Source organism: Pantherophis guttatus, chromosome 2 (genome assembly GCF_059756535.1).
Source record: "Pantherophis guttatus breed Tessera chromosome 2, ASM5975653v1, whole genome shotgun sequence".
In the NCBI taxonomy this organism is placed as follows: Eukaryota; Metazoa; Chordata; class Lepidosauria; order Squamata; family Colubridae; genus Pantherophis; species Pantherophis guttatus.
The window spans coordinates 260784445-260807273 of NC_142064.1; the positions used below are offsets into that span (position 1 = coordinate 260784445).

Sequence of the window (22829 nt, forward strand, 5' to 3'; positions counted from 1 at the left end):
GGACGAGGGCATGAGTGACCATGCACAGGGTGTCCCGGTCCAGAAAGGGACGCAACTGGTACATCAGGCGAATCTGATAAAAAGCCCCCCTGGCCACAGCCATCATATGTTCATCTAAAGACAGCCATGCATCCAGGAGGACACTGAGATTGCGCGCTCTCTCCGAGGGGGCTAACATTTCACCCCCAATAGCCAACGATGGAACCAGCTGGCTATAATGGGACGCCGGGAGCCATAGCCACTCAGTCTTGGAGGGGTTGAGTCTGAGCCTGTTTCTCCCCATCCAGATCCGCACGGCCTCCAGACAGCAAGACATCACGTCAAGGGCATCATTAGGGTGGTCTGGGGTGGAGATGTACAGCTGAGTATTGTCAGCATACAGATGACACTCCACCCCCAAACCATGGATGATCTCCCCTAGCGGCTTCACATAAATGTTGAACAACAGAGGCGAGAGAACCAACCCTTGTGGCACTCCATAGATAAGGCGCCTCGGGGTCAATCTCTGTCCCCCTGCCAACACAGACTGCATCCGACCGGAGAGGAAGGAGGAGAACCACCGCAACACGGCGCCCCCCACTCCTAACCCCTCCAGCCGGCGCAGCATGATACCATGGTCGATGGTATGAAAAGCCGCTGAAAGGTCCAATAGGACTAGGACAGAGGAGCAACCCCTGTCCCGAGCCCTCCAGAGATCATCAACCAATGCAACCAGTGCCGTTTCCAAGCTGTATCCTGGCCTGCAGCCCGATTGGAACGGAACTAGATAGATTGCTTCATCCAGGTACCGGGGAAGCTGTTGCACCACCACACTCTCAACAACCTTTGCCACAAAGTGAAGGTTGGAGACTGGACGGTAGTTTTCTAATACAGCCAGGTCCAGAGAAGGCTTCTTGAGGAGGGGCCTCACCACCACCTCTTTCAGGGCGGAGGGGAGGAAATCTTCACTCAAAGAAGTGTTTATAATCTTCTGGAGCTAGCCTTGTGTAACCTCCCGGGAGGCCAGCACCAACCAAGAGGGACATGGGTCCAATAAACATGTGGCAGAGCTCTACCTACCCAGAATCCGGTCCACATCCTCGGGAGCCACAGAGTCAAACTCCTCCCAGGTAACACTCTCAAGACACACACACCCCCCCCGTCACTCCCTCTGGACCCACCCAATCGGAGTCCAAGCCTTCCCAAATCTGAGTGATTTTATCATGCAGGAATTGTGCAAAATCCTCAGCCCTATCCTGCAAGGGGTCTTCCCGCGCTCCCACATGAAGGAGGGAGTGGGTCACCCTAAACAGGACGGCTGGGCAGTTCTCTGCAGACGCAATAAGAGCGGAAAAATAGTTAGATTTTGCCGCTTTTATTGCCACTAGGTAGGTCTTGATATAAGACCTCACCAGTGTTCGGTCGGATTCGGAACGGCTGGCCCTCCAATCACTCTCCAGGCGGTTTTCCGGTGCTTCATCTCCCTCAGCTCCTCCGAAAACCAGGGAGCTAATTGGGATCGGCACCGGGTCAGAGGCCGCAAAGGCACGACACGGTCCAAAGCTCCAGCGGCCGCCCTTTCCCAGGCGGCCACAAGTTCCTCAGTCGAGTCGTGAGCCAGAGCCTCAGGGAATGGCCCAAGCTCCATCAGGAACCTATCAGGATCCATCAGGCGCCTGGGACGGAACCACCTGGTCGGTTCCGTCTCCCTGCGGCGGGGGAAAGTGGCTCGAAAGTCTAGTTGAAGGAGTGAATGATCTGACCATGACAAGGGTGTGGTAACTAAATCCCCTAATTGCAGATCATTCAACCACTGACCAGAGACAAAAATCAAGTCCAGAGTGTGACCCCCCCCCATGTGAGTAGGGTCTTGAACTAACTGGGTCAGGTCCATGGCCGCCATGAACTCCTGAGCTGTCCCTGATGTTTCACCGATGGATGGCAGGTTAAAATCCCCCATGACCATAAGTCTGGGGGTATCCACCGCCACCCCGGCTATTACATTGAGCAGCTCAGGCAGCCACGTGGCAGGGAGCCAGGTACGTAGTCAACAAACCCATCTGCACCGCACGGCCGCACTTCACAAGGAGGGACTCACATCTGGCTATCTGAGGAACAGTGGCCTCCTTCGGACAAAGATGTCCCCACCCCGATCAATTATTGATCCAAATGTTCTGCTAGAGGAGAGGTGGGGAACCATGGCCCCTTATGAGTTGTGGGTTTCAAATGGTATATAGGGCCTCCTGTTTGAGCAGGGGACTAGACTAGAAGACCTCCAAGGCCCCTTCCAGGTCTATTCTGATTGATTGATTGATTGATTGATTGAGTTCAACTCCCAGAACTCATGAGCCAGCTGGCTCAGGAATTTTGGGAGTTGAAGCCTGCAAATTATAAAAGGGCCATCGGTCTCCCCCCCCACCCCACTTGCTAAAGGGAAAGATATTGAAAAATCCCGGGGAGAAAGAAACATCCATTGTACAGATTGCCAAACAATTATGATGGATCCAACCAGCTTGTTAAAGGGGAAAATGCTTTTTTTAAAAAATAGGAAGAAGGAAACATTTATGGGACCAGAGGGAGTAAACTTGGGACTGAAAGAGACAGTAAGAAGGCCTTGATAAAAGCCCAAAACTAATCCTGCAATTGATGGGATGTCTCAGAGATAAAAGGGAAATTAAACTCTTTTTGGTCACTTTTAATAGGAATATCCTGTAGAGAAAGAACTGCCTGGACAGCCCCCTTCCCAGCCATCCAATCAGGAAACAGATCAGGAAAAGCTGGAAAATTGGGCAAAAGTCAACATAAAGAGGCAGCCTGGATCACTCTGTGGAAGGGAGACACTGAAGACTATCTTGTAGATGTAGAATGTGGAATATGTAGAATGTGGGATAGGATCATTTGGTGAATGGAAATCTTCACGTTTGACCAATGAGGTGCCTCTTAAGGCAAAAGGTGGATAGAAAGAGGCATTAAGAGTCTCAGGCCAACTTAGGACAGGGGGACCCATGGGGAGAGGTGGGGGGATCTGGTGGGTGGAGAACATCTTATACACCTTTGTCCTTTGTTCAAGGGCTTTTTGGGGAGGCTTCTTTAATCACAACAGGGTCTCTGAGGGGACATAGAGAGTCCCAAGCCCCCTCCTTTATCTTGCCTTTTTGGTGGTGGCACCTCGTTTATGGAATGCCCTCCCCAGAGTCCCTTAATTGGCAGCCACAGTACCTTCATTTTGGCACCAGGTGAAGATCTTTCGAAGGAAGGAAGGAAGGAAGGAAGGAAGGAAGGAAGGAAGGAAGGAAGGAAGGAAGGAAGGAAGGAAGGAAGGAAGGAAGGAAGGAAGGGAACCACGAATATGACTGCAACTACAGTACTACTACTAAACAGGTTTAGGGCTGAGACCTAATTTAGAGGACATTCACATCTAAATCTCTTTTAAATATTCCCCAGAAGTGGGGAGATGCAAAGCAGAAACAACCCTAGAGGGAGTCAACAAAGACCTAAGGTTGGGAAGCCCCACCCCTTATTTACATATAGGGAAAAGGCGGAGCTGGCTGCCATCTTGAGTTTGTTGACATGCCTTGGGTCACGCTGGCCGTAATCCCCATCCCTTTTCATAGTCTGTTGGGCTAGATCAGTGGCTCTCAATTTGACATATGCAAAGTCAAATAATAGGCATTTTAATATTTCTCATTTTTAATGTATATAGACATTAAAAAGTGATTTATGACAATGTTTCACACTTATGACCATTGCAGCACCCGCATGATTACTTGATCAAAATTCAGTGGCTTGGCTATTGACTCATATTTATGACGGTTGAAGGGTCCCCGAGTCATGTGATAGATTCCCCTTGCCTTCTTTTCCAACCATCCAGGCGCCCTCATGTGTTGCCTCCCCCCCTCACTTGGTGGGGTGGAGGCCAGGTGAGCCAGGAGGCCCCACTTCCCTTCTCTCCCTTCTCCCTCAGGTTTGCCCCCAAAGAGACCCACCTATCCCTCTCGCCCTCTCTCTCTGTCCACTGCTCCCCTCCTTTTTCCTGCCAAAACCTCCTCCTTTTCATTCCCTTCTTCCCCCGTGAGAGTTAAAATGGGGCAAAGCTCACTTAATTTTAGCTGAATCACTTGGGAGCAGAAATTTGGGGCTCAATTGTAAGTCCAGGACTACCTGTATTAGGTATGTTCATTAGGATTCCTCATTTGCTCCTTTGCCAACAGCAGCTTGTCAATCTTCAGTTCTTTAGATGCTTTGAGGGGTTCCAGAGATCTGCTGTCAGCATTCAAAGTCACCGTAACAGAGTTAAGTTTCACTCCCCTTATTTATTTTTATCTCGCCTTTATTATTTTTACAAATAACTCAAGGTGGCAAACATATCCAACACATCTTCCTCCTCCTATACCTGTGAGGCTATAAAGCTTATATCGAGTGTAATACTTGCTGAAGCCCTGCTAGGGTTCCTTGGATTATGACAATTACGTGTTAAAAGGAAACGGGAGGAAAAAAGGTGGAAGGAAAGAAAAAAAGAAGGGGATGATTATAGAATATACGGAGTTATGGACACCTACACAATCATTGATTGCAACTAACATGAAACAAACAAGCATGATCCATAAATGGGATGAAGAGCTGTGACAGACATATAAAATCATGATTGACAGGCTTAGCTGTAAGGTATCTTTAATACTGATACACCTGAACACATGATGTTAAAGCCGATAAAGATCCTAGGACACTTCATTTTTTTTTATCCAGACAAATAGAAATGATGATCAGGTTATTCCTTTATAATGACTGATTGACTGACCAGGGTGGCACAGAAAAATAAAGGAAGCTGAAGTAGTAAAAAGCTAAGGAATCTCTGCTTTAAAGGCTTTCGGAGATCCCTGCTTGGCAAATAGGGATTTTTGTTTATGGATGTCCCTTGTTTTAGGGGAGTGTCATGCAGGCGCCTTTGTACAAATAGAAATAGGGCAGAAGGTTCTCTCCAACCAAGGAAGCATCTGAGAATGTATGGAGCAGAGTTGCTGTGCTGGCATCAAAAAAGCTCACTTGTCCCTCTTTGCAGTTGAGAGAGACGCGGATCCTCGTGGGCTCCTCAGTCAGGAACAGGTCACAGCATTTTGATGGAGATACGGCTGTGTATCCCCCTCCCCATTTCCCAAAACTCCAGTCCCTAATCTCCCCATCAAGATTTGTTAAGTTCATTGGCTTACTGGCAACCCCAACACCCCATCCTCCTGTACCTCCTACAGTAACTTCCCAGAAATATCTCCCTGTTGAGAACTTCTGACAGCCAAGGACACAAGGCGTATATAAAAAATATTTTCCTTTAACTCCTTTGACACTTTTCCGATCTTCAGAGACTTCAAGGCGGCCAAGATGGGCTGTGTCTGGATCCAGAGTTACATTCTCTGTAAGGGGGAAGAGAAGGAAGGAGAAAAACAAGAGCTTCAGCTGCAGGGCCTAGTTTGTATCTTCACCTCCAAGAGTTTAACCCTCTTGTGTGAATGGAGTTCAGCTTCCAAACACCCCCCCAAGACTGGAAGACTCATTGTTCTTTTAAACAACACCTAAGCATTGCCTGGTCAAGAGTCCTCCAACTTTGGCAACTGTAAGACTTGTAGACTTCAACTAACAGAATTCCAATGGCTGATGGGGCTGCTATTGTCCAGTTCCCTCTGCTCCCTTTTCTCCAAGCACTCGGGCTCTCCCACTGTCTTAGTCCCATCCTCTGCTAACTGCCGGCCTCTTCAGCACTCCTCTGGCCTTCTCCTTCCATTCAATTCTGTGAACTGAAGTCCACAAGTCTCACAATGGCCAAGTCCTTCAAACACTTCATAGCGCTCCACCTCTTCCAGAAGATCAGGCAGAGCAAGAGGCTGCCATGTTTCAATTCTGAACTGGGAAAAGTCAGAAGGATCCCCCAGAGGTAACTTAGGACACATGATGGGATGTGAGGAAGCTCCGTCTTTTTCTCTATGAGCATCAGGGTATCACAGGGATGTACAAAAGGGGAGGATCTTATACAGGAAACCTCTGCTTTCTGATGGCCCACAGAGTGGAGGCAACCCTGATGCTCCAACTTTGCTATTTGCTTTCATTTTCATTTCATTTCATTTTATTAAATTTGTATACCGCCCTACTCCCGAAGGACTCAGGGCGGTGAACAGCCATAAAATAAAACATATAAATACAAAATTTTAAATGGAGATAAAACAAATTAAATAAATTTGGCTGAACCATTTTAAAACCCCAATAACTTAAAACCAAATTTAAAATTCCCATTTAAAAAGAGGAAAAGTTTAGGTCAGGCCAGCTTGATGGAATAGGAACGTCTTAAGCGTGCGACGGAAGGTACGCAGATCCGGAATCCTCCGTATCTCGGGGGGGAGCTCATTCCAGATAGTAGGTGCCCCCACAGAGAAGGCTCTCCCCATGGGGGCCGCCAGTCAACATTGTTTGGCCGACGGCACCCGGAGGAGCCCCTCTCTATGGGAGCATACTGGTCGGTGAGAGGCTATTGGTGGTAGCAGGCGGTCCCGCAAATAGCCAGGTCCTAAGCCATGGAGCGCTCTGAAGGTGATAACCAAAACCTTGAAGCGCACTCGGAAGAGCATCGGGAGCCAGTGCAGCTCGTGCAGGAGAGGCGTTACATGGGAGCACCACGTTGCTCCCATCACCACCCGCGCGGCTGCACTCTGCGCCAGTTGGAGCCTCCGAGTGCTCCTCAAGGGGAGCCCCATGTAGAGAGCATTACAATAGTCCAGACGGGAGGTGATGAGGGCATGAGTGACCGTGCGTAACGATTCCCGACCCAGAAAGGGACGCAACTGGCGGATCAGGCAACCTGATGAAAAATCCTCCCGGTCACGGCCGTCAAGTGCTCTTCTAAAGATAGCCGTGAATCTAGGAGGACATCCAAGTTGCGAGCCCTTTCCGTGGGGGCCAATGCTTCGCCCCCAATAGTCAGCGATGGCACCAGCTGACTATATCAGGACGTCGGAAACCACAGCCACTCGGTCTTGGATGGGTTGAGCCTGAGTCTGTTTCTCCCCATCCAGATCCGTACGGCCTCCAGGCACCGGGACATCACTTCAAGGGCATCGTTGGGGTGGCCTGGGGTGGAGATGTACAGCTGGGTGTCGTCAGCGTACTGATGGTACTCCACCCCGAAACCAAGGATGATCTCGCCCAGCGGCTTCACATAAATGTTGAACAAAAGGGTCGAGAGGACCGATCCTTGTGGCACCCCACATATAAGGGGCCTCGGGGTCGACCTCTGCCCCCCCGTCAACACAGACTGCGACCGGTCGGAGAGAAAGGAGGAGAACCACCGTAATACGGTGCCTCCCACCCCCAACTCTTCCAACGGTGCAGCATGATACCATGGTCGATGGTATCAAAAGCCTCTGAGAGATCTAATAGGACCAGGACAGAGGAACAACCTCTGTCCCGAGCCCTCCAGAGATCATCCGCCAACGCGACCAATGCCGTTTCCGTGCTGTACCCAGGCCTGAAACCCGACTGGAACGGATCTAGATACGTCGTTTCATCCAGGTACTGGGGAAACTGTCGTGCAACCACACTCTCAACAACCTTCGCCACAAAGCGAAGGTTGGAGACTGGATGATAGTTAGCCAATATTGCCGAGTCCAGGGAAGGCTTCTTGAGGAGAGGTCTCACCACCGCCTCTTTCAAGGTGGCGGGAAACACACCCTCACTCAATGAAGCATTTATAATCCCCTGGAGCCAGCCTCGCGTCACCTGGGAAGCCAGCACTAACCAGGAGGGGCACGGGTCCAACAAACATGTGGTCGCATTCAGTCTACCCAGAATCCTGTCCACGTCCTCAGGGGTCACAGAATCAAACTCATCCCAGATAACATTCTTTGACCCAAAGGACCTAATTTCTGCTCCCAAAGACCTGGTCTCTCACCAATTTATAGTCAGGCAGTAAAATCAAGAGGATGTTATTAGGAATTGGTAGGAATTCAAGATTCCTTTCACTCCCAGGTCATATTTTCCCATTTGTCCAGGTATTTCATTCTACACCAAGATTGCCTTCAGTTTTTTAGATTACCGTATTTTTCAGAGTATAAAACACACCAGAGTATAAGACACAGCTTAGTTTTTGGGGAGGAAAATAGGAAAACAAAATCTGCCTACCAGGTATTCATCTGGCTATCATCCTTAGTCTGGTCAGCTTCAGCACATTAGTTTGCTGGTTTTTTATCCCCTGCTTGGGGATAAAAAACAGCTTCTAAGGCACAGCTGAGTGGAAGCAGCAATGAGAAAAGCAGGCAAAGCTTCACTCGGCTGGTACCTGGTTAGGGCTGAAAAAAGCTTCTAAAGAACAGCTGAGAGTCGGAGCAAAGCAGGGAGACCGCTTCACTCAGGGAGTTGAGGGAGCAGGCAAAGCTGGGAAGATTGCTTGCTAGTGCTTCATTAGTGCTTCGGTGGGGCTGAAAAAATACTTCCAGAAAGCTACATACGGAGTATAAGTTGCACCCAAATTTTCAGCCTCTTTTAGGGGGGGAAAGGTTCGTCTTACATTCCAAAAAATATGGTATGTATAGAATGGAACGGAGCGGAACAGGAGTAGAGGAGTAGAACATAACCGAACAGAACAACCGCTTGATTTGGCCAAATGTGATCAGTCACACAAGGAATTTTTCTCCACTGCATCAGCTAATATTGTACATATAAATGGCAAGTAATAGTTCATAAATCATATAATCATTAAAGTTTACTGGATCATCATAGTCTTATATAGTAATTAATCCTATATTTTTCTTTTTGATCTATTATGTTTCTCTTCACGTTACTGGCATCAGAACTTAAAATAGCAAGGAAATCCAATTCCTATAACTCATATTTACCTTCCTGTAGTTGAAGTCCACTTTCCAGAGTATCTGGGGAAGAAAAGGGAGGAATTCAGCATCTCATCCCTGGAATTGGAGCAACAGAAGGGCCTCCCTCAGATTCCCTGGTTTGCTTTCCTTGGCCTCAGATCAGGAAATAAGGAATAGGGAAAGCTACAAGCCAGAATGTCATTGGTGGCTATATATATTCCATCAGGTATAAATATATTCTACTATATATGCACCTCAGTGGTGCAGCGGACTAAAGTGCTATTAAGTGCTAGCACTTAGCTGCCAGCTGCCTGCAATTAGTGCAAGTTCAAATCTCACCAGCCTCAAGGGTGACTCAGCCTTCCATCCTTTCGAGGTAGGTAAATTGAGGACCCGGATTGTGGGGCCAATAAGCCAACTTTGTATAGAACAACACCACGGGGGGGGGGGGGGGGCGAAAGCCCTAATAAGCAGGTATATACAAAAAAGTATGCAGGCTATTGCTATAATGCATTGTAAGCCGCCCTGAGTCTACGGAGAAGGACGGCATATAAATTGGACTAATAAATAATAAAAATAAATAAATAAATTACATATACAGGTAGTCCTCAATTTACAACTATTTTTTTAGTGACGTTATAGCAGCACTGACAAAGGAGCTTTATGATCGGTTCTCACACTTATGACTGTTGGAGCCTCCCCAGTCCCGTGATCAAAATTTGGGCACTTGGGAACCAGCTTGTATTTACGATGGTTGCAGCATCCCATGATTCTGGGATTGTCCTCTTCAACCTTCCTGGGGAGCTTCTGACACGCAAAATCAATGCATGAATCCAGATTCATTTATCAACCACGATTCACTTAAGTGCTGTCATTTTCTGAATAACTGTGGCAAAAAAGTTCGTAAAATGGGGCACTGCTCACTTAACAACTGCCTTGCTTAGCCATAGAAATTTTCAGCTCAACGGAGGTCGTAAGTCAAGAACTACCTGTATGTATTCCATTATACTTTGTGGAAACTTATTCTGCTTCCCCAGTGATCAGGGCATATGGATTTGGGCCAGGGGTGGGTTCCACTTACCTTCGCTACCGATTCACAATGTGGGTGCGTGCGCAGAGTGTCTGTGATGATGTCCAGGTGGGTGGGCGGAGCCTCCCGCCACCGCTACTACCAGTTTGCAAGATCCAGAGCGAACCGGTAGGAACCCACCACTGATTTGGGCTACGAAGACTACAGGTAGTCTCCATTTACAATCCTAACTGAGACACTGATCCTGAAATCGATCCCTCTTTGATCCATGTGACACTGACCCAGAATCCCTCTTGGATGCTCAAAATGTCATTGAGTGTAAAACTCCAGCGGCTGTTTTTTACCTCTCAGTTTTTTCATGGCACTTTTCAGAAGCTCAGTCATATCACTGTAATCCCAGATTGTCCACTTCGGTTCTAGAAGTAAATCCACCGGATTTTCATATGTTTCCTTTTCCTGGTATCTGGCAAGACAAAATAGCAGAACCACAGAGTTGGAAGGGACCTTGTAGGTCATCTAGTCCAACACACATACCACTAACCCCTAAGCAGGAGACCCCACACCGTTTCTGATAGATGGCAGTCCGGCCTCTTCTTGAAAGCTTCCAGTGATGAAGCTTCCACAACATCTGAAGGCAAAGCTCTTCCAGTGGTTCATTCTCCTCAGTCAGAATTTTTGTCTTATTTCCAGGTTGAATCCCTCCTTGATCAGTTTCCATCCATTATTCCTTGTCTGGCCTTCAGGTGCTTTGGAAATCAGGTTGACCCCCTTCTCTCTGTGACAGACCCTCAATTATAGCAACACTGTTGCTATCATGTCTCCCCTGGTCCTTCTCTTCACTAGACTAGCCATGCCCAGTTCCTGCAATCATTATCAACCTGCCGGGGGTGGGATGAGTCTGCCTATCGAGATGAAGTGGACCAGTTGCTTTCACTGTGTGGAGACAATAATTTGGTCCTTACCACCAATAAGACCAAGGAGTTTATAGTGGACCACAGAAGGAATAGATCAGATATCCAGCCCTCACTTATCAATGGAGACCAGATGGAGCAAGTGGCCAGTTTTAGGTTTTTGGGTGTTATCATAAAAGAGGATCTGACCTCGGGTGCTCACACTGCAGCACTGGTCAAAAGGGCCCAGCAGAGATTATACTACTTGAGACTACTCAGGAAAAAAGAACCGAATGAAAAACTGCAGGTGATCTTCTACCGCTGCACTATAGAGAGTATCTTAACTTACTGCACCTGTGTATGGTTTGCCAATTGCACAGTGGCAGATAGGACAGCGCTCCAGAAGGTTAACATCATTGCCCAGAGGATCATTGGTTGCCCCCTCCCCTCCTTGGAAGAACTTTATAGCTCCCGCTGCCTTTAGAAAGTTCAAAACGTTCTTAAAGATCCATCTCATCCTGGGCACCCATATCTGTCCGCCCAACACGCGACTCCTTGCCCACTCACCCACAGGAGTCCCGCAGAGGTCTTAATGGGACGGTGGCTGCGAACGGTACTGGATCGTTTGCATCCCACCTACGCTCCTGATGGTTACCAGGGTACCAGTGCGGGGCTCAGGGCATTTAAGGAAGGGGACCTAGTCTTTGCCAGAAATTTAGGGGGCGAACCACATTGGCTGCCGGGTTGGGTGACTGCTAAAACGGGCCCCTGTTCTTACAGGATCCTACTGACTGATGGGCGAACGTGGCGCCGACACGTGGACCAACTGAGAAGTCGGCGAGATACCCTGCCTGACGTTTTGCCCAACGGCAACCTGAGTGTTGGGCCTCAAGAAGCGGCCTCAAGAAGCGGCAGCACCCAGATACAGTCCTGTGGCCGACGCACTACCTTCTAGCCTCCGCGGCCACAGCCCATCGCGAAACTCACCTGCAGCATCTGTACTTCCCACGGTGTTGGACGATTTGCTGGCCACGCCTGTTCCTGATCCCGACCCGCCCCCGGCAGCCGCGCCTGCGCTAAGACGTTCATCTCGCCTGCGCAGGCGCCCCGAGTATCTTAAGGACTATGTCTGTTCAAACCGGGGGTGAAGGTGTGTTGTGTTCTGCAGCTCCCAGCAACAAGGGACGCTGCCCGGGGATTGGCTAAGAGGCGTGGCCTCGTAAACGCGGCAGTATCTGTGTTTGCTATTGGTTGTGCTCTGACAGCTAGTTGGTATTTTAAGAGCTGTTATGTTACCTCAGCTTTAGCCCTGTTGTGTTTTCCAGCCTGTTGGCTCATAATAAAGGTTCTTGTTAACACCACTATCAGTCCCAGTTAATGCCTGCGCTAAGAATATAATACTGGCGACGAGGAGTGGAGAACTACTAATGGCACCACCTATTTTTGCCCCTTTCGATGCTTCCTCAGAGGTTTGGGGCGCTTACATGGAAAGGTTTGAATCCTTCTTGGAAGCAAACGATTTCACCGATCTTTCCGGGGGTAAGAAGAGGGCGCATTTCCTTAATTCTTGCAGGCCAGAGGTTTTTGCGACCGCTCGTGCATTGTTCGCACCTACCCCAGTGCATACCGTGGCCTGGGATGTCCTATGGCTTAAATTGAAGGACCATTACTCCCCCGCCCCGTCCCGCATTGCCCGGAGGTTTAAACTGCGCCAAATTCTACAGGATGAGGGGGAGACCATCAACCATTACGTGGCTTGATTGCGAACAGCTGCCCTCGATTGTGAGTACCGTGACCTGGATGATGCCCTTGTAGAACAGCTGGTGTGTGGTGTTAAGGACATAAGGTTGCAGAGGCGTCTACTGGCCAAACAGAACTTAGATCTTCCTACCGCGATCGAGGAGGCCCAGGCGGCTGAAATGGCTGAGAGATCCACTGCTGACATTCGGAAATTTTACCCTTCCAGGGGTGCTACCTCTTCCGCAGTGCCCCTGCATGACATTGTCTCTCAAGGGTCTACAGATGAGGAGACTGAGATCGACCGCCTTCAGTTGTCCAAGCCCCGGCCCAAAGAAAAACGTTGGCCTAAGAAGACTCCACCTTCGGAATGTCTCAGCTGTGGTGACCTGCACCCGAGGTCGACCTGCCGTTTCCGTTCTGCTACGTGTCGCCGTTGTGGGAGACTGGGCCACATTGCTCATGCATGCTGATCCCTGCCAAAACCTGCTGCTGTGTCTAAGCCTCGCCGTTCTGCTAAAGACGAGTGTTTCTCCATCTCGCGCAACTGCCGCATCACTGAGGTGAATGCCCTTTCAAGATCTCCATCCAACAACAAACTTTACATGACTGTGAACATTGAAGGAGCCTCCTGCCAGATGGAGGTGGACACGGGGTCTGCAAAGTCTATTGTGTCATGGGGGGTGTTAAAGAGGCTGTTACCAACCATACGGAAGAGCCAGATAAAACCCTGCCCGGTCAGATTGAGGGACTACCAAGGGAATTTCATTCCAATTTTGGGTCAGGGTTCCTTTTTAGTTGAAACCAGGGGGTTTGTGGGACCCCTTCCATTGATTGTGGTCAAGGGTTTCCTTCCCAGCCTCCTGGGAATGGATTGGTTTCGATCGTTAGGATTGCAGATAGAAGGAATTCACTCCACGGGGGTGGACATGTATGGGGGCCTTTTAAATGAGTTCGCTGACATTTTCGATGGGGGCCTGGGTCAGTATGTGGGTTCTCCCATCTCCCTGAATGTGGATCCCCGGGTTGCCCCGATTAGACTGAAGGCACGCCGAGTTCCTTTTGCTCTCAGGCCGAAAGTGGATGCTGAACTCGACAAACTCTTATCCCAGGGGGTTTTAGAACCCACAGACCACTCCAAATGGGAAACCCCCATTGTGATTCCCATCAAACCTGACGGGTCTATTAGGATTTGTGGTGATTTTAAATGTACCCTCAATAAGGCGTTGACGGCAAATCCTTACCCTGTTCCTGTAGTTCAACACCTACTCCATTCCCTAGGCTCAGGGTCTATATTCGCTAAATTAGATTTGGCCCAAGCATACCAGCAGCTCCCGGTGGATGATGCTTCGGCGGAAGCTCAAACCATCGTAACCCACCGTGGAGCTTTTAAGTGTCGGCGCCTGCAGTTTGGTGTCAATGTTGCCCCGGGCCTTTTCCAGAACCTAATGGAGCGGTTATTGCAGGGCCTACCAGGAGTAGTTCCTTACTTCGATGATGTGCTCGTCTCCGCTTCTTGTCGGGATGAGCTCATTGAGCGAGTAAGGGCTGTCCTCCTCCGTTTCCGGAAATCAGGGTTAAAATTGAACAAAAACAAATGTAAAATTGGCATTCCCCAGATAGAATTCCTGGGCTACTTGGTAGATAGGAAGGGAATCCGTCCCACCCCCACCAAGGTAGCGGCTATCAAGCATGCACCGGTGCCCACCTCCCGAGCTGAGTTGCAGTCGTTCTTGGGGCTTTTAAACTTTTATAATGTGTTTTTGCCCCACAAGGCCACAGTGGCCGAACCCCTCCATCGCTTGCTGTCCAAGATGGCTCCATGGGTGTGGACGGAAGTACATGACCATGCTTTTCGTGTGGTTAAAGATCTATTGTCATCTGCGGTCCTAGTCCAATATAGTGCAGATTTGCCCCTTACCCTGACCGCTGACGCGTCACCATTCGGTATAGGTGCGGTGTTGAGTCACCGTTTTCCGAACGGGTTAGAAGCCCCTATAGGGTTTTACTCTAGGACATTATCCCCTGCTGAAAGAAACTACAGTCAGCTTGACTGGGAGGCTCTCGCGGCTGTGGCTTCAATTAAAAGGTTTCATGAGTATTTATACGGCAGGTCCTTTGAGCTAGTAACAGATCATAAGCCCCTGCTAGGGTTGCTGGATGGAGGCCGCCAAACGCCTGTGGTCATGTCCCCCCGCATGTCCCGGTGGTCTGTCTTCCTGGCCGCCTATAACTATTCCTTAGTATACCGGCCTGGTGAACTTATCCCTCACGCTGACGCCCTGAGTCGTTCACCTTTACCTTCCCCGGTGCTCGACCCCTCCCCGGCTCTGCCCGTCCTCCTAGTCGAAGAGTCATCTTTGCCCCTGACCGCCACAGACATTGCTGCCCATTCCCTCTGGGACCCTATCCTGTCTCAGGTTCTCCGCTGGGTTAGTAGGGGATGGCCATTGGAACAGACCCCCTTTGTCTTTACCCCTTTTCGAAATCGCCAATACGAGCTTTCTGTTCAATTGGGGTATTTACTGTGGGGACATCGGGTAGTCATTCCCCCGTCCCTCCAGCCTGGGGTTCTCCGGTGTTTACATGCGGGCCACCCCGGCATTGTACGTATGAAGGAGTTAGGGCATAGCTATGTTTGGTGGCCATCATTCGACCGTGATGTTTCTGAATGGGTTTCCGGGTGCCAGCCTTGTCAGTTTTCCCATCCGGCCCCTCCATCCGCCCCACCCAGGGAATGGGAAGCTCCCCGTGGGCCCTGGTCTCGACTGCATTTGGATTTTGCCGGCCCCTTCCGAGGTCATCATTTCTTAATCGTGGTGGATGCTCTGTCTAAGTGGGTAGAGCTGGAACTCATGCCTACCACCACTGCCGAGGCCACTGTGCGGGTGCTACGATGCCTGTTCGCCACCCATGGGATTCCTGATGTGGTTATAACTGACAATGGTCCGCAATTTGTTTCTGCCACCTTCCAGTCTTTCCTTGCGAGTTTGGGAGCTCGTCATGCCCCAATTGCCCCTTACCGCCCAGCTGGAAATGGTTTGGCTGAACGGGCTGTGCGATCTGCCAAGGAAGTTTTGACCTGGTTAACTTCTGGTGACTGGCAGGAGAGGATTGCCACATATCTGTCCGCCCAACACGCGACTCCTTGCCCACTCACCCACAGGAGTCCCGCAGAGGTCTTGATGGGACGGTGGCTGCGAACGGTACTGGATCGTTTGCATCCCACCTACGCTCCTGATGGTTACCAGGGTACCAGTGCGGGGCTCAGGGCATTTAAGGAAGGGGACCTAGTCTTTGCCAGAAATTTAGGGGGCGAACCACATTGGCTGCCGGGTTGGGTGACTGCTAAAACGGGCCCCTATTCTTACAGGATCCTACTGACTGATGGGCGAACATGGCGCCGACACGTGGACCAACTTAGAAGTCGGCGAGATACCCTGCCTGACGTTTTGCCCAACGGCAACCCGAGTGTTGGGCCTCAAGAAGCGGCAGCACCCAGATACAGTCCTGTGGCCGACGCACTACCTTCCAGCCTCCGCGGCCACAGCCCATCGCGAAACTCACCTGCAGCATCTGTACTTCCCACGGTGTTGGACGATTTGCTGGCCACGCCTGTTCCTGATCCCGACCCGCCCCCGGCAGCCGCGCCTGCGCTAAGACGTTCATCTCGCCTGCGCAGGCGCCCCGAGTATCTTAAGGACTATGTCTGTTCAAACCGGGGGTGAAGGAGTGTTGTGTTCTGCAGCTCCCAGCAACAAGGGACGCTGCCCGGGGATTGGCTAAGAGGCGTGGCCTCGTAAACGCGGCAGTATCTGTGTTTGCTATTGGTTGTGCTCTGACAGCTAGTTGGTATTTTAAGAGCTGTTATGTTACCTCAGCTTTAGCCCTGTTGTGTTTTCCAGCCTGTTGGCTCATAATAAAGGTTCTTGTTAACACCACTATCAGTCCCAGTTAATGCCTGCGCTAAGAATATAATAATTGCCATCTGGCAGACGGTAAACAAAAACAAGGACAAATAGGCTGAAAAACAGCTTCTATCCCAGAGCGGTAACTCTGTTGAATTCTACTGTATAGTGCAATACTAATGCAGTATCACAGGTTTTTAATTTAATTGTGTAGAATGTGAAGGATATGTGTTTTTTTTATTATTATTATTATTAGTATGATGTACACTAAAGATGGCATTTAATTTCATTGTACGAGGTGCAATGACACCAAAGTAAACTTAAATTTAAAGGTAATGCAATGAAATTGCAGATAACATCTGTCACAATGTCCCTGTAATCACAATTCAGGTGCTTGGCAACTGGCAGGTATTTATGACAGTTGCATTACTTGGAATAGCTTACATCCTACAATACCTTTAAAACCATCAAACATCTGTCTCTTCTTAGAAAGGACTCAATAGGTGGAAAAAAATGCCAAATTAAATCTAAACATCTGGTTGAGTGTGTGACGGACTATAACAATTCACCATATCAAATACTGCTAATTATGTCCTGTTGAGGTTGTCTAAGGAAATTGATGAGTATTTGTTAGCAACCAGTTACAATGGCTCTCAAAAAACTGACTCACAACCATTTTCACACTTAACATCTGTCACAGTGTCCCTGTAATCACTATTCTGGTGCTTGGCAAATGGCATGTATTTATGATAGTTGCATTACTTGGAACAGCTTACATCCTACAATGATACCTTCAAAACCATCAAACATCTGTCTCTTCTTGGGAAGGACTCAATAGGCAGATAAAACGGCCAAATTCAGTCTAAACATCTGGCTGACTATGCAACCAACAATAATTGATCATCTCAAATATTGCTAATTATATTGTGTTGAGGTTGTCTGAGGAAAGGTCTAAAAGGCCCTGAAATACAGTACGCAATCTTTACATTAAAATACTGTAAAATACAGAAAGACCTTTCCAAAATAGGAAAACTGTTGGAGGAGCTGCTGATCACTGAGACTGTAAAGAAAAGGGTGGATTTACTTACTTCTTCAAGATGCTTCCAATGTCCTAAAAAAGAGAGAGACAACGCATTGAAGGGAGCCATTTCCTAGGCAGAAAATTAAATTCTTACATTTACAAAACAAATGAGTGAAACCTCTGGACAACTAGACACTAACATACATATAAAGTACTTCCATTTTTTTAAAGAAAAAAAATCCCATTGCTCTTTTTTCCTCAGCTGTTCAACCTCTTTTGGAGAGGTATTGTTTTTACTTTTTTGCCTGAGAAAAATTATACCCCAGTTGAATTCAACACAATTACAGAATATATATATATAAAACATAACAGCAAAAAGAAAAGACCATTTGAAAAACAAAACAGTGCATCAATAGAATAAAAACATGGCCTGCATTTATGCTTCCAGAATGAAGGCACTTTGGAAAATCCAGGTGGTTATAATACTTTGTAGAAAGTCATCAGTGTTGGGTTTTTCCTTGCCTGGAGATTAAGGGGAGGGGGAGACCCTACAAAGAACACCCACCACTACATCCTCTAATAGGGGACAGGAACCTCAAATTGTGAAGAATATAGAGACAGTGACCAGTACTTTGAATTCCTGCTTTTTGCATGGCCTGCTTTTTCTGTATCACATTATGTATCCCTAATTTAAGCCATTACAGTTACTCCTTGTCTAAATAGCTCATTTGGTGACCGTTCCTTTCCATAGAGTCAAATGCAGCCAGAATCCTACATGCAGACATGGGAAGGTATATCAACCTCCACAAGAGAAGAATGGATGGAAAAAGTGATGGAGCTAGAAAAAATGACAAAATTGACTGCTTTAATTAGATCTGACCCATTGCTTCTACTTGGAAGCTGCTTCTAAACTTTCTGCTTGAGATAGGAAAAAAAAGAGAACTCTTGATACTTGATTTTTCTTATTAGACTAATCTGTTTTTATACATATGGCTAATAATGAGAAAATATAAAAAATAAAAACTTGAGGCTGTCATTTTATTTTGTATTTTACTGTGCTGAAAATGTTTTGTTTTCCCTTTATCTGACACTTCTTTCCCATTCTTATCCTTCTCTGTTTCCCTATTTTCTTTATTTCCATTTGAACTTTTCACTATTATAATTTCAATTAAATTTCTGGGGAGGGGGAAGGAAAGAGTCAAAAAGAGTATTCTGTGGAGGGGCTAAAGCAGGCTATTCCATTTCATCATTGGTACACCATGATACCAAAAAAATGCTGAGACAGAGAGGAGCAATAAAGGTGATAAGGGCTCTGGAGGCCAAACTGTACAATGAATGGCAAAGGGGACACGGTAGGCTCAGCCTAACAAAGAGAAGGCTTAGGGGAAACCCTACAGCCATCTTCCAATACTTGGAAGGCTGTCATAGAGAAAAGGGCATCGATTTAGTCTCCGTAGCACCTGAAGGCAGGACAAGAGGCACGGGGTGAAAACTCATCACAAAGAGATCCAACCTAAAATACAGAAGAATTTCCTGACAGTGAGAAGTATTTATCAGTGGAACAGCTTCCCTCCCAGAGTTCTGGGTGATCCATCACTGGAGGCTTCCAAAAATAGATTTGTTCCGGATGGAATAAGGACTCTGCCTTGGGCAGAGAAGACCTCCAAGGTCCCTTCCAGCCCTAGGATTCTATGATCTCTATGATATTACCTGACCTGTAAGAGTTTGCTGGCTGGCTGCTGAAGCTTCTCTTCTATCTCCTGGATGAGATGGTCAAGAGAGCCCAGTTCCTCCATGTGCTTGGCCAAACCCTTCTCCTTTCTTGCCATAATATCCTTCTCCGTTTCTTCCATTTTAGTCAATAGAAGCTTCTCCTGTCCTTCTAACCAGAGTTGTAGCTCTCTGAATTCAGCCATTACACTTTTTTTCACTTTTTCAATGCGATCCTAGAACAAGAAGGAGAAAAAGCAAATGGCATAATTTTATTTTATTTTAATTATTTTATTTAATAATTTTAATTTTGTCATGATAATTAAATGGATTGCTTGAAGAATCCAAAAGTGAAGTGGGAGAATTTCCTAGGAAGAAAAAAACCCTTTTGACATTAAAAAACACAAGGGGGAAGTTTCTAAAAAGAAAAAAAAAGGCTCCAGTTTAAATGATCTCTCATGAAAATTTTCTTAGCAATCAGGGATTTCAAAAAAGTAGACATAAAAATGTTTGTGTTCACAATTTTTTCAGTGATGAAATACGATTTGCCTTAATTTATTAAGCAAGCCAAACCTATTGCATAAAACACAGCTCATGGGATAGGGGCACTTAACCCAACTGAGACTCATTCAGCCAATGGTGACATCTCAGTCCCCAGGTTAAGAACAAGTTCTGTGCCTCACACAGTCTTTAACTTTGAATTAATTTCAGTCAGAATTTATACTTACAAACAGGCTGCCTATTATCAAAGATGGCGGATGAGGTTCTCCTTCCTATTAGCTCTGAAGCTCCTAACCATTGGATCAATACTTACAAGCATCTCCTGCACAGTTTGCTCTGTGTCTCCTTTGTATGTAGCTATTTTTTCTTTCTGCTCCTTCTGAGCCTTCAGGCAATCCTCCACCTTGATCTGAAAAATATAAGTTTTGAGTTTCTTTTCTGTAAAGAATTACATCGGAGGGAAGACCCAGTTAGAAGACCCAGTATATTCAATCATCATAAATACATGACAGTTGGCAAACGTCCAAATTTTGATCCTGTGACCATGGAATGCCTGCAATGATCACAAGGGTAAAAAATATTCTGTCACTTTTTTTCATTGCCAAGGACTCCCTGCAAGGGCATTAAAGTGAGCTGCCTGAGTCTCCTGGTTGCAATCATCCCAGAAGCATCACTGAGAAATGAAAGTTTGGGCTGATCCAGCAGGAGTGGTTTTTGGCCTCTGCACTCAAGATTTGGACTCCATGACAATTTCGCTCTAGAGCAAATGAGGAAAGGGAGCTGGTGAAGGGAGCCTATTTCTTCCTACAGGCAATTTCTGTTGCTAAGCAAGACAGTTAAGTGAAGTTTTGTCTCATTTTACAACCTTTCTTCCAAATGTTGTTAAGTGAATCACTGCCGTTGTCAGGTTAGTCACACAGCAGTTAAGCGAATCTGGCTTCTCCATTGACTTTGCTTATCAGAAGGTGGCAAAGGGTGAACACTAGAGCCCAGGACAACACAATACAATTGACAAGCACCTGAATTTTGATCAGTGACAACAGGGATGTCAACCTGTTTTTTAAACATTGCAGGCAGGGAGATAAGGGGTGGGATAAAGCAGGAGGAAGCAAGTAAACGGTTCCAAAGACTGGATTCCCCTCCCCAGCGATTCTTCCTGATTGACTCCTACCTTGTATTCCTCGAAAGCCTCCTCCACAGTGATCACCGAGTGGCCCCTGTGCTCTTTGGATCGGTCGCAGACCAAGCAGATGAGGGTCTGGTGGTCCTTACAAAAGAGCTTGAGGGGCTCCTGGTGCTTCGGGCAGAAGCTCCCTCCTTCCTCACCCCAAGGACCTCCGCATCGCCCGGCCACTTCAGCCACCCGCGCCAGCTGCCTGTTGGGGAGGAGGCTGTGGGGCGCGAAGGTCTGTCCGCACTGGGGACAGGAAGCCTCCGATTCCGACGTCCCCCAACTGCGGGTCAGGCAGCGCCGGCAGACGTTGTGTCCGCACTCGGGGATGAGCAGGGGGTCCTGGAAAAAGTCCAGGCAGACGGAGCAGGTGGCTTCTCCCACCAAATCCTGCAAGGACGCTTCGGCTGCCATCGCCGCTTCCTCCGCCGGGAAAGGAAAGAGAAAGTTAAGTTTCGCTTCTTTTCCTCCAAATCAGGTGACCGTCTTTGGGCTGTGCCTAGGCAGGAAACCAAAATGAATTGTTGTTCCTCTTGTGGTCAGCTTCACTGGCTTCTTAAAGAAGAACTGCAGTATGTTGAAAGGAGCAAATTGGGGAGGAGTAAACAGTCGCGGGACGGACCCCCGATCAATTATTATTAGCCCAACCAGCTCGTTAAGGGGGAAATTGTTTTAAAAACTGGAGAGAAGGAGGCATCCCTGGGACTAATCACCAATCAATTACAATTGATCCCAGCATCCTGTTAAAGAGAAAAAAAAGTTTTTAAAAACTGGGGAGAAGCCAAAATTCATGGGATGCTCCCCCACCCCATCAAATATTGATCCAAACATTCTGCTAAAGGAGAGGTGGGGAACCATGGCCCCTTTATGACTTGTGGATTTCAAATGGTATATCGGGCCTCCTGTTTGAGCAGGGGGCTAGACGGACCCTTCCAGCTCTATTCTGATTGATTGATTGATTGATTTACTTATTTGTGAGCCAGCTGGCTCAGGAATTTTGGGAGTTGAAGTCCGCAAATTATAAAAGGGCCATAGTTCCTCCCCACACACACACACTTGCTAAAGGGAAAGATATTGAAAAATCCTGGGGAGAAAGAAACATCCATAGGACAGATTCCCAATCAATTATTATTGATCTAACCAGTTTGTTAAAGGGGAAAATGGTTTTTAAAAACTAGGAAGAAGGAAGCATGTGACCAGAGGGAGTAAACTTGGAATGAAAGAGACCGTAAGAAGCCCTTGATAAAAGCCCAAATCTAATGCTGCAAATGATGGGATATCTCAGAGATAAAGGAGAAGGACAGGTAGAAATTAATCTCTTTTCTTTGGTCACTTTTAATACAAATATCCAGCAGAGGAAGAACTGCCTGGACTGCCCCCTTCCCAGCCAGCCAATCAGGAAATGGACCAGGAAAAGCTCTAAAACTGGGCAAAAGTCAAGGTGAAGAGGCAGCCTGGGGCAGTCCGTACAAGGGAGATGCAGAAGACTTATCTTGTAGATGTAGAATATGGAATATATAAAATGTGGAATAAGATCATTTGCTGAATAGAAATCTTCAAGTTTGAGGTGCCTTAAGGCAAAAGATGGATAGAAAGAGTTATTAGTAGCCTCAGGCCAATTTAGGAGGGGGGAGGGAGGAAATCTGGGGGGGGGAGAACATCTTATACACCTTTGCTCTTTTTTCAAGGGCTTTTTCAGGAGGCTTCTTTAATCAGAACAGGGTCTCTGAGAGGCCATAGACAGTCCCAAGCCTCCTCCTTTATCTTGCCTTTATGTGGTGGCACATAATTTCTGGATGACCTCCCCAGAGTCCTTTAAATGGCACCCACAGTGGCATCATTTTGGCACCAGGTGAAGGCATTTCTGGGAAGGAAGGAAGGAAGGAAGGAAGGAAGGAAGGAAGGAAGGAAGGAAGGAAGGAAGGAAGGAAGGAAGGAAGGAGAGCACCACGAATATGACTGCAACTACAGTACTACTACTAAACAGGTTTAGGGCCTGGAAACTTTAGAGACCTAATTTATAGAATATTCACATC

At 47.5% G+C, this 22829-nt stretch overlaps 1 protein-coding gene across 1 annotated transcript; it reads right to left on the reverse strand.

The window, feature by feature from the left end:
• Window positions 1-4272: 4272 nt before the first annotated feature.
• Window positions 4273-21659, reverse strand: LOC148115698 (E3 ubiquitin-protein ligase TRIM39-like). Its single transcript, XM_087883965.1, has 7 exons — window positions 20794-21659; window positions 19936-20031; window positions 19127-19357; window positions 17479-17501; window positions 10200-10318; window positions 8853-8885; window positions 4273-5384 (listed from the first exon to the last, which is right to left on the reverse strand). The coding sequence occupies exons 1-7, from the start codon at window positions 21205-21207 to the stop codon at window positions 4900-4902; spliced, it is 1401 nt and encodes a 466-aa protein (XP_087740091.1). The 5' UTR covers window positions 21208-21659; the 3' UTR covers window positions 4273-4899.
• Between the last annotated feature and the right edge of the window lie 1170 nt (window positions 21660-22829).

Coding starts and splice junctions, on each gene's coding strand:
- LOC148115698 (XM_087883965.1), bottom strand. CDS start 21,207: ATGGCAGCCGAAGCGTCCTTGCAGGATTTGGTGGGAGAAGCCACCTGC. Junction 17,502..19,126: donor CAGCCAGCAAACTCTTACAG/GTCAGGTAATAT, acceptor TCTCTTTTTTAG/GACATTGGAAGCATCTTGAA. Junction 10,319..17,478: donor ATTGGAAGCATCTTGAAGAA/GTAAGTAAATCC, acceptor TTGTCTTGCCAG/ATACCAGGAAAAGGAAACAT.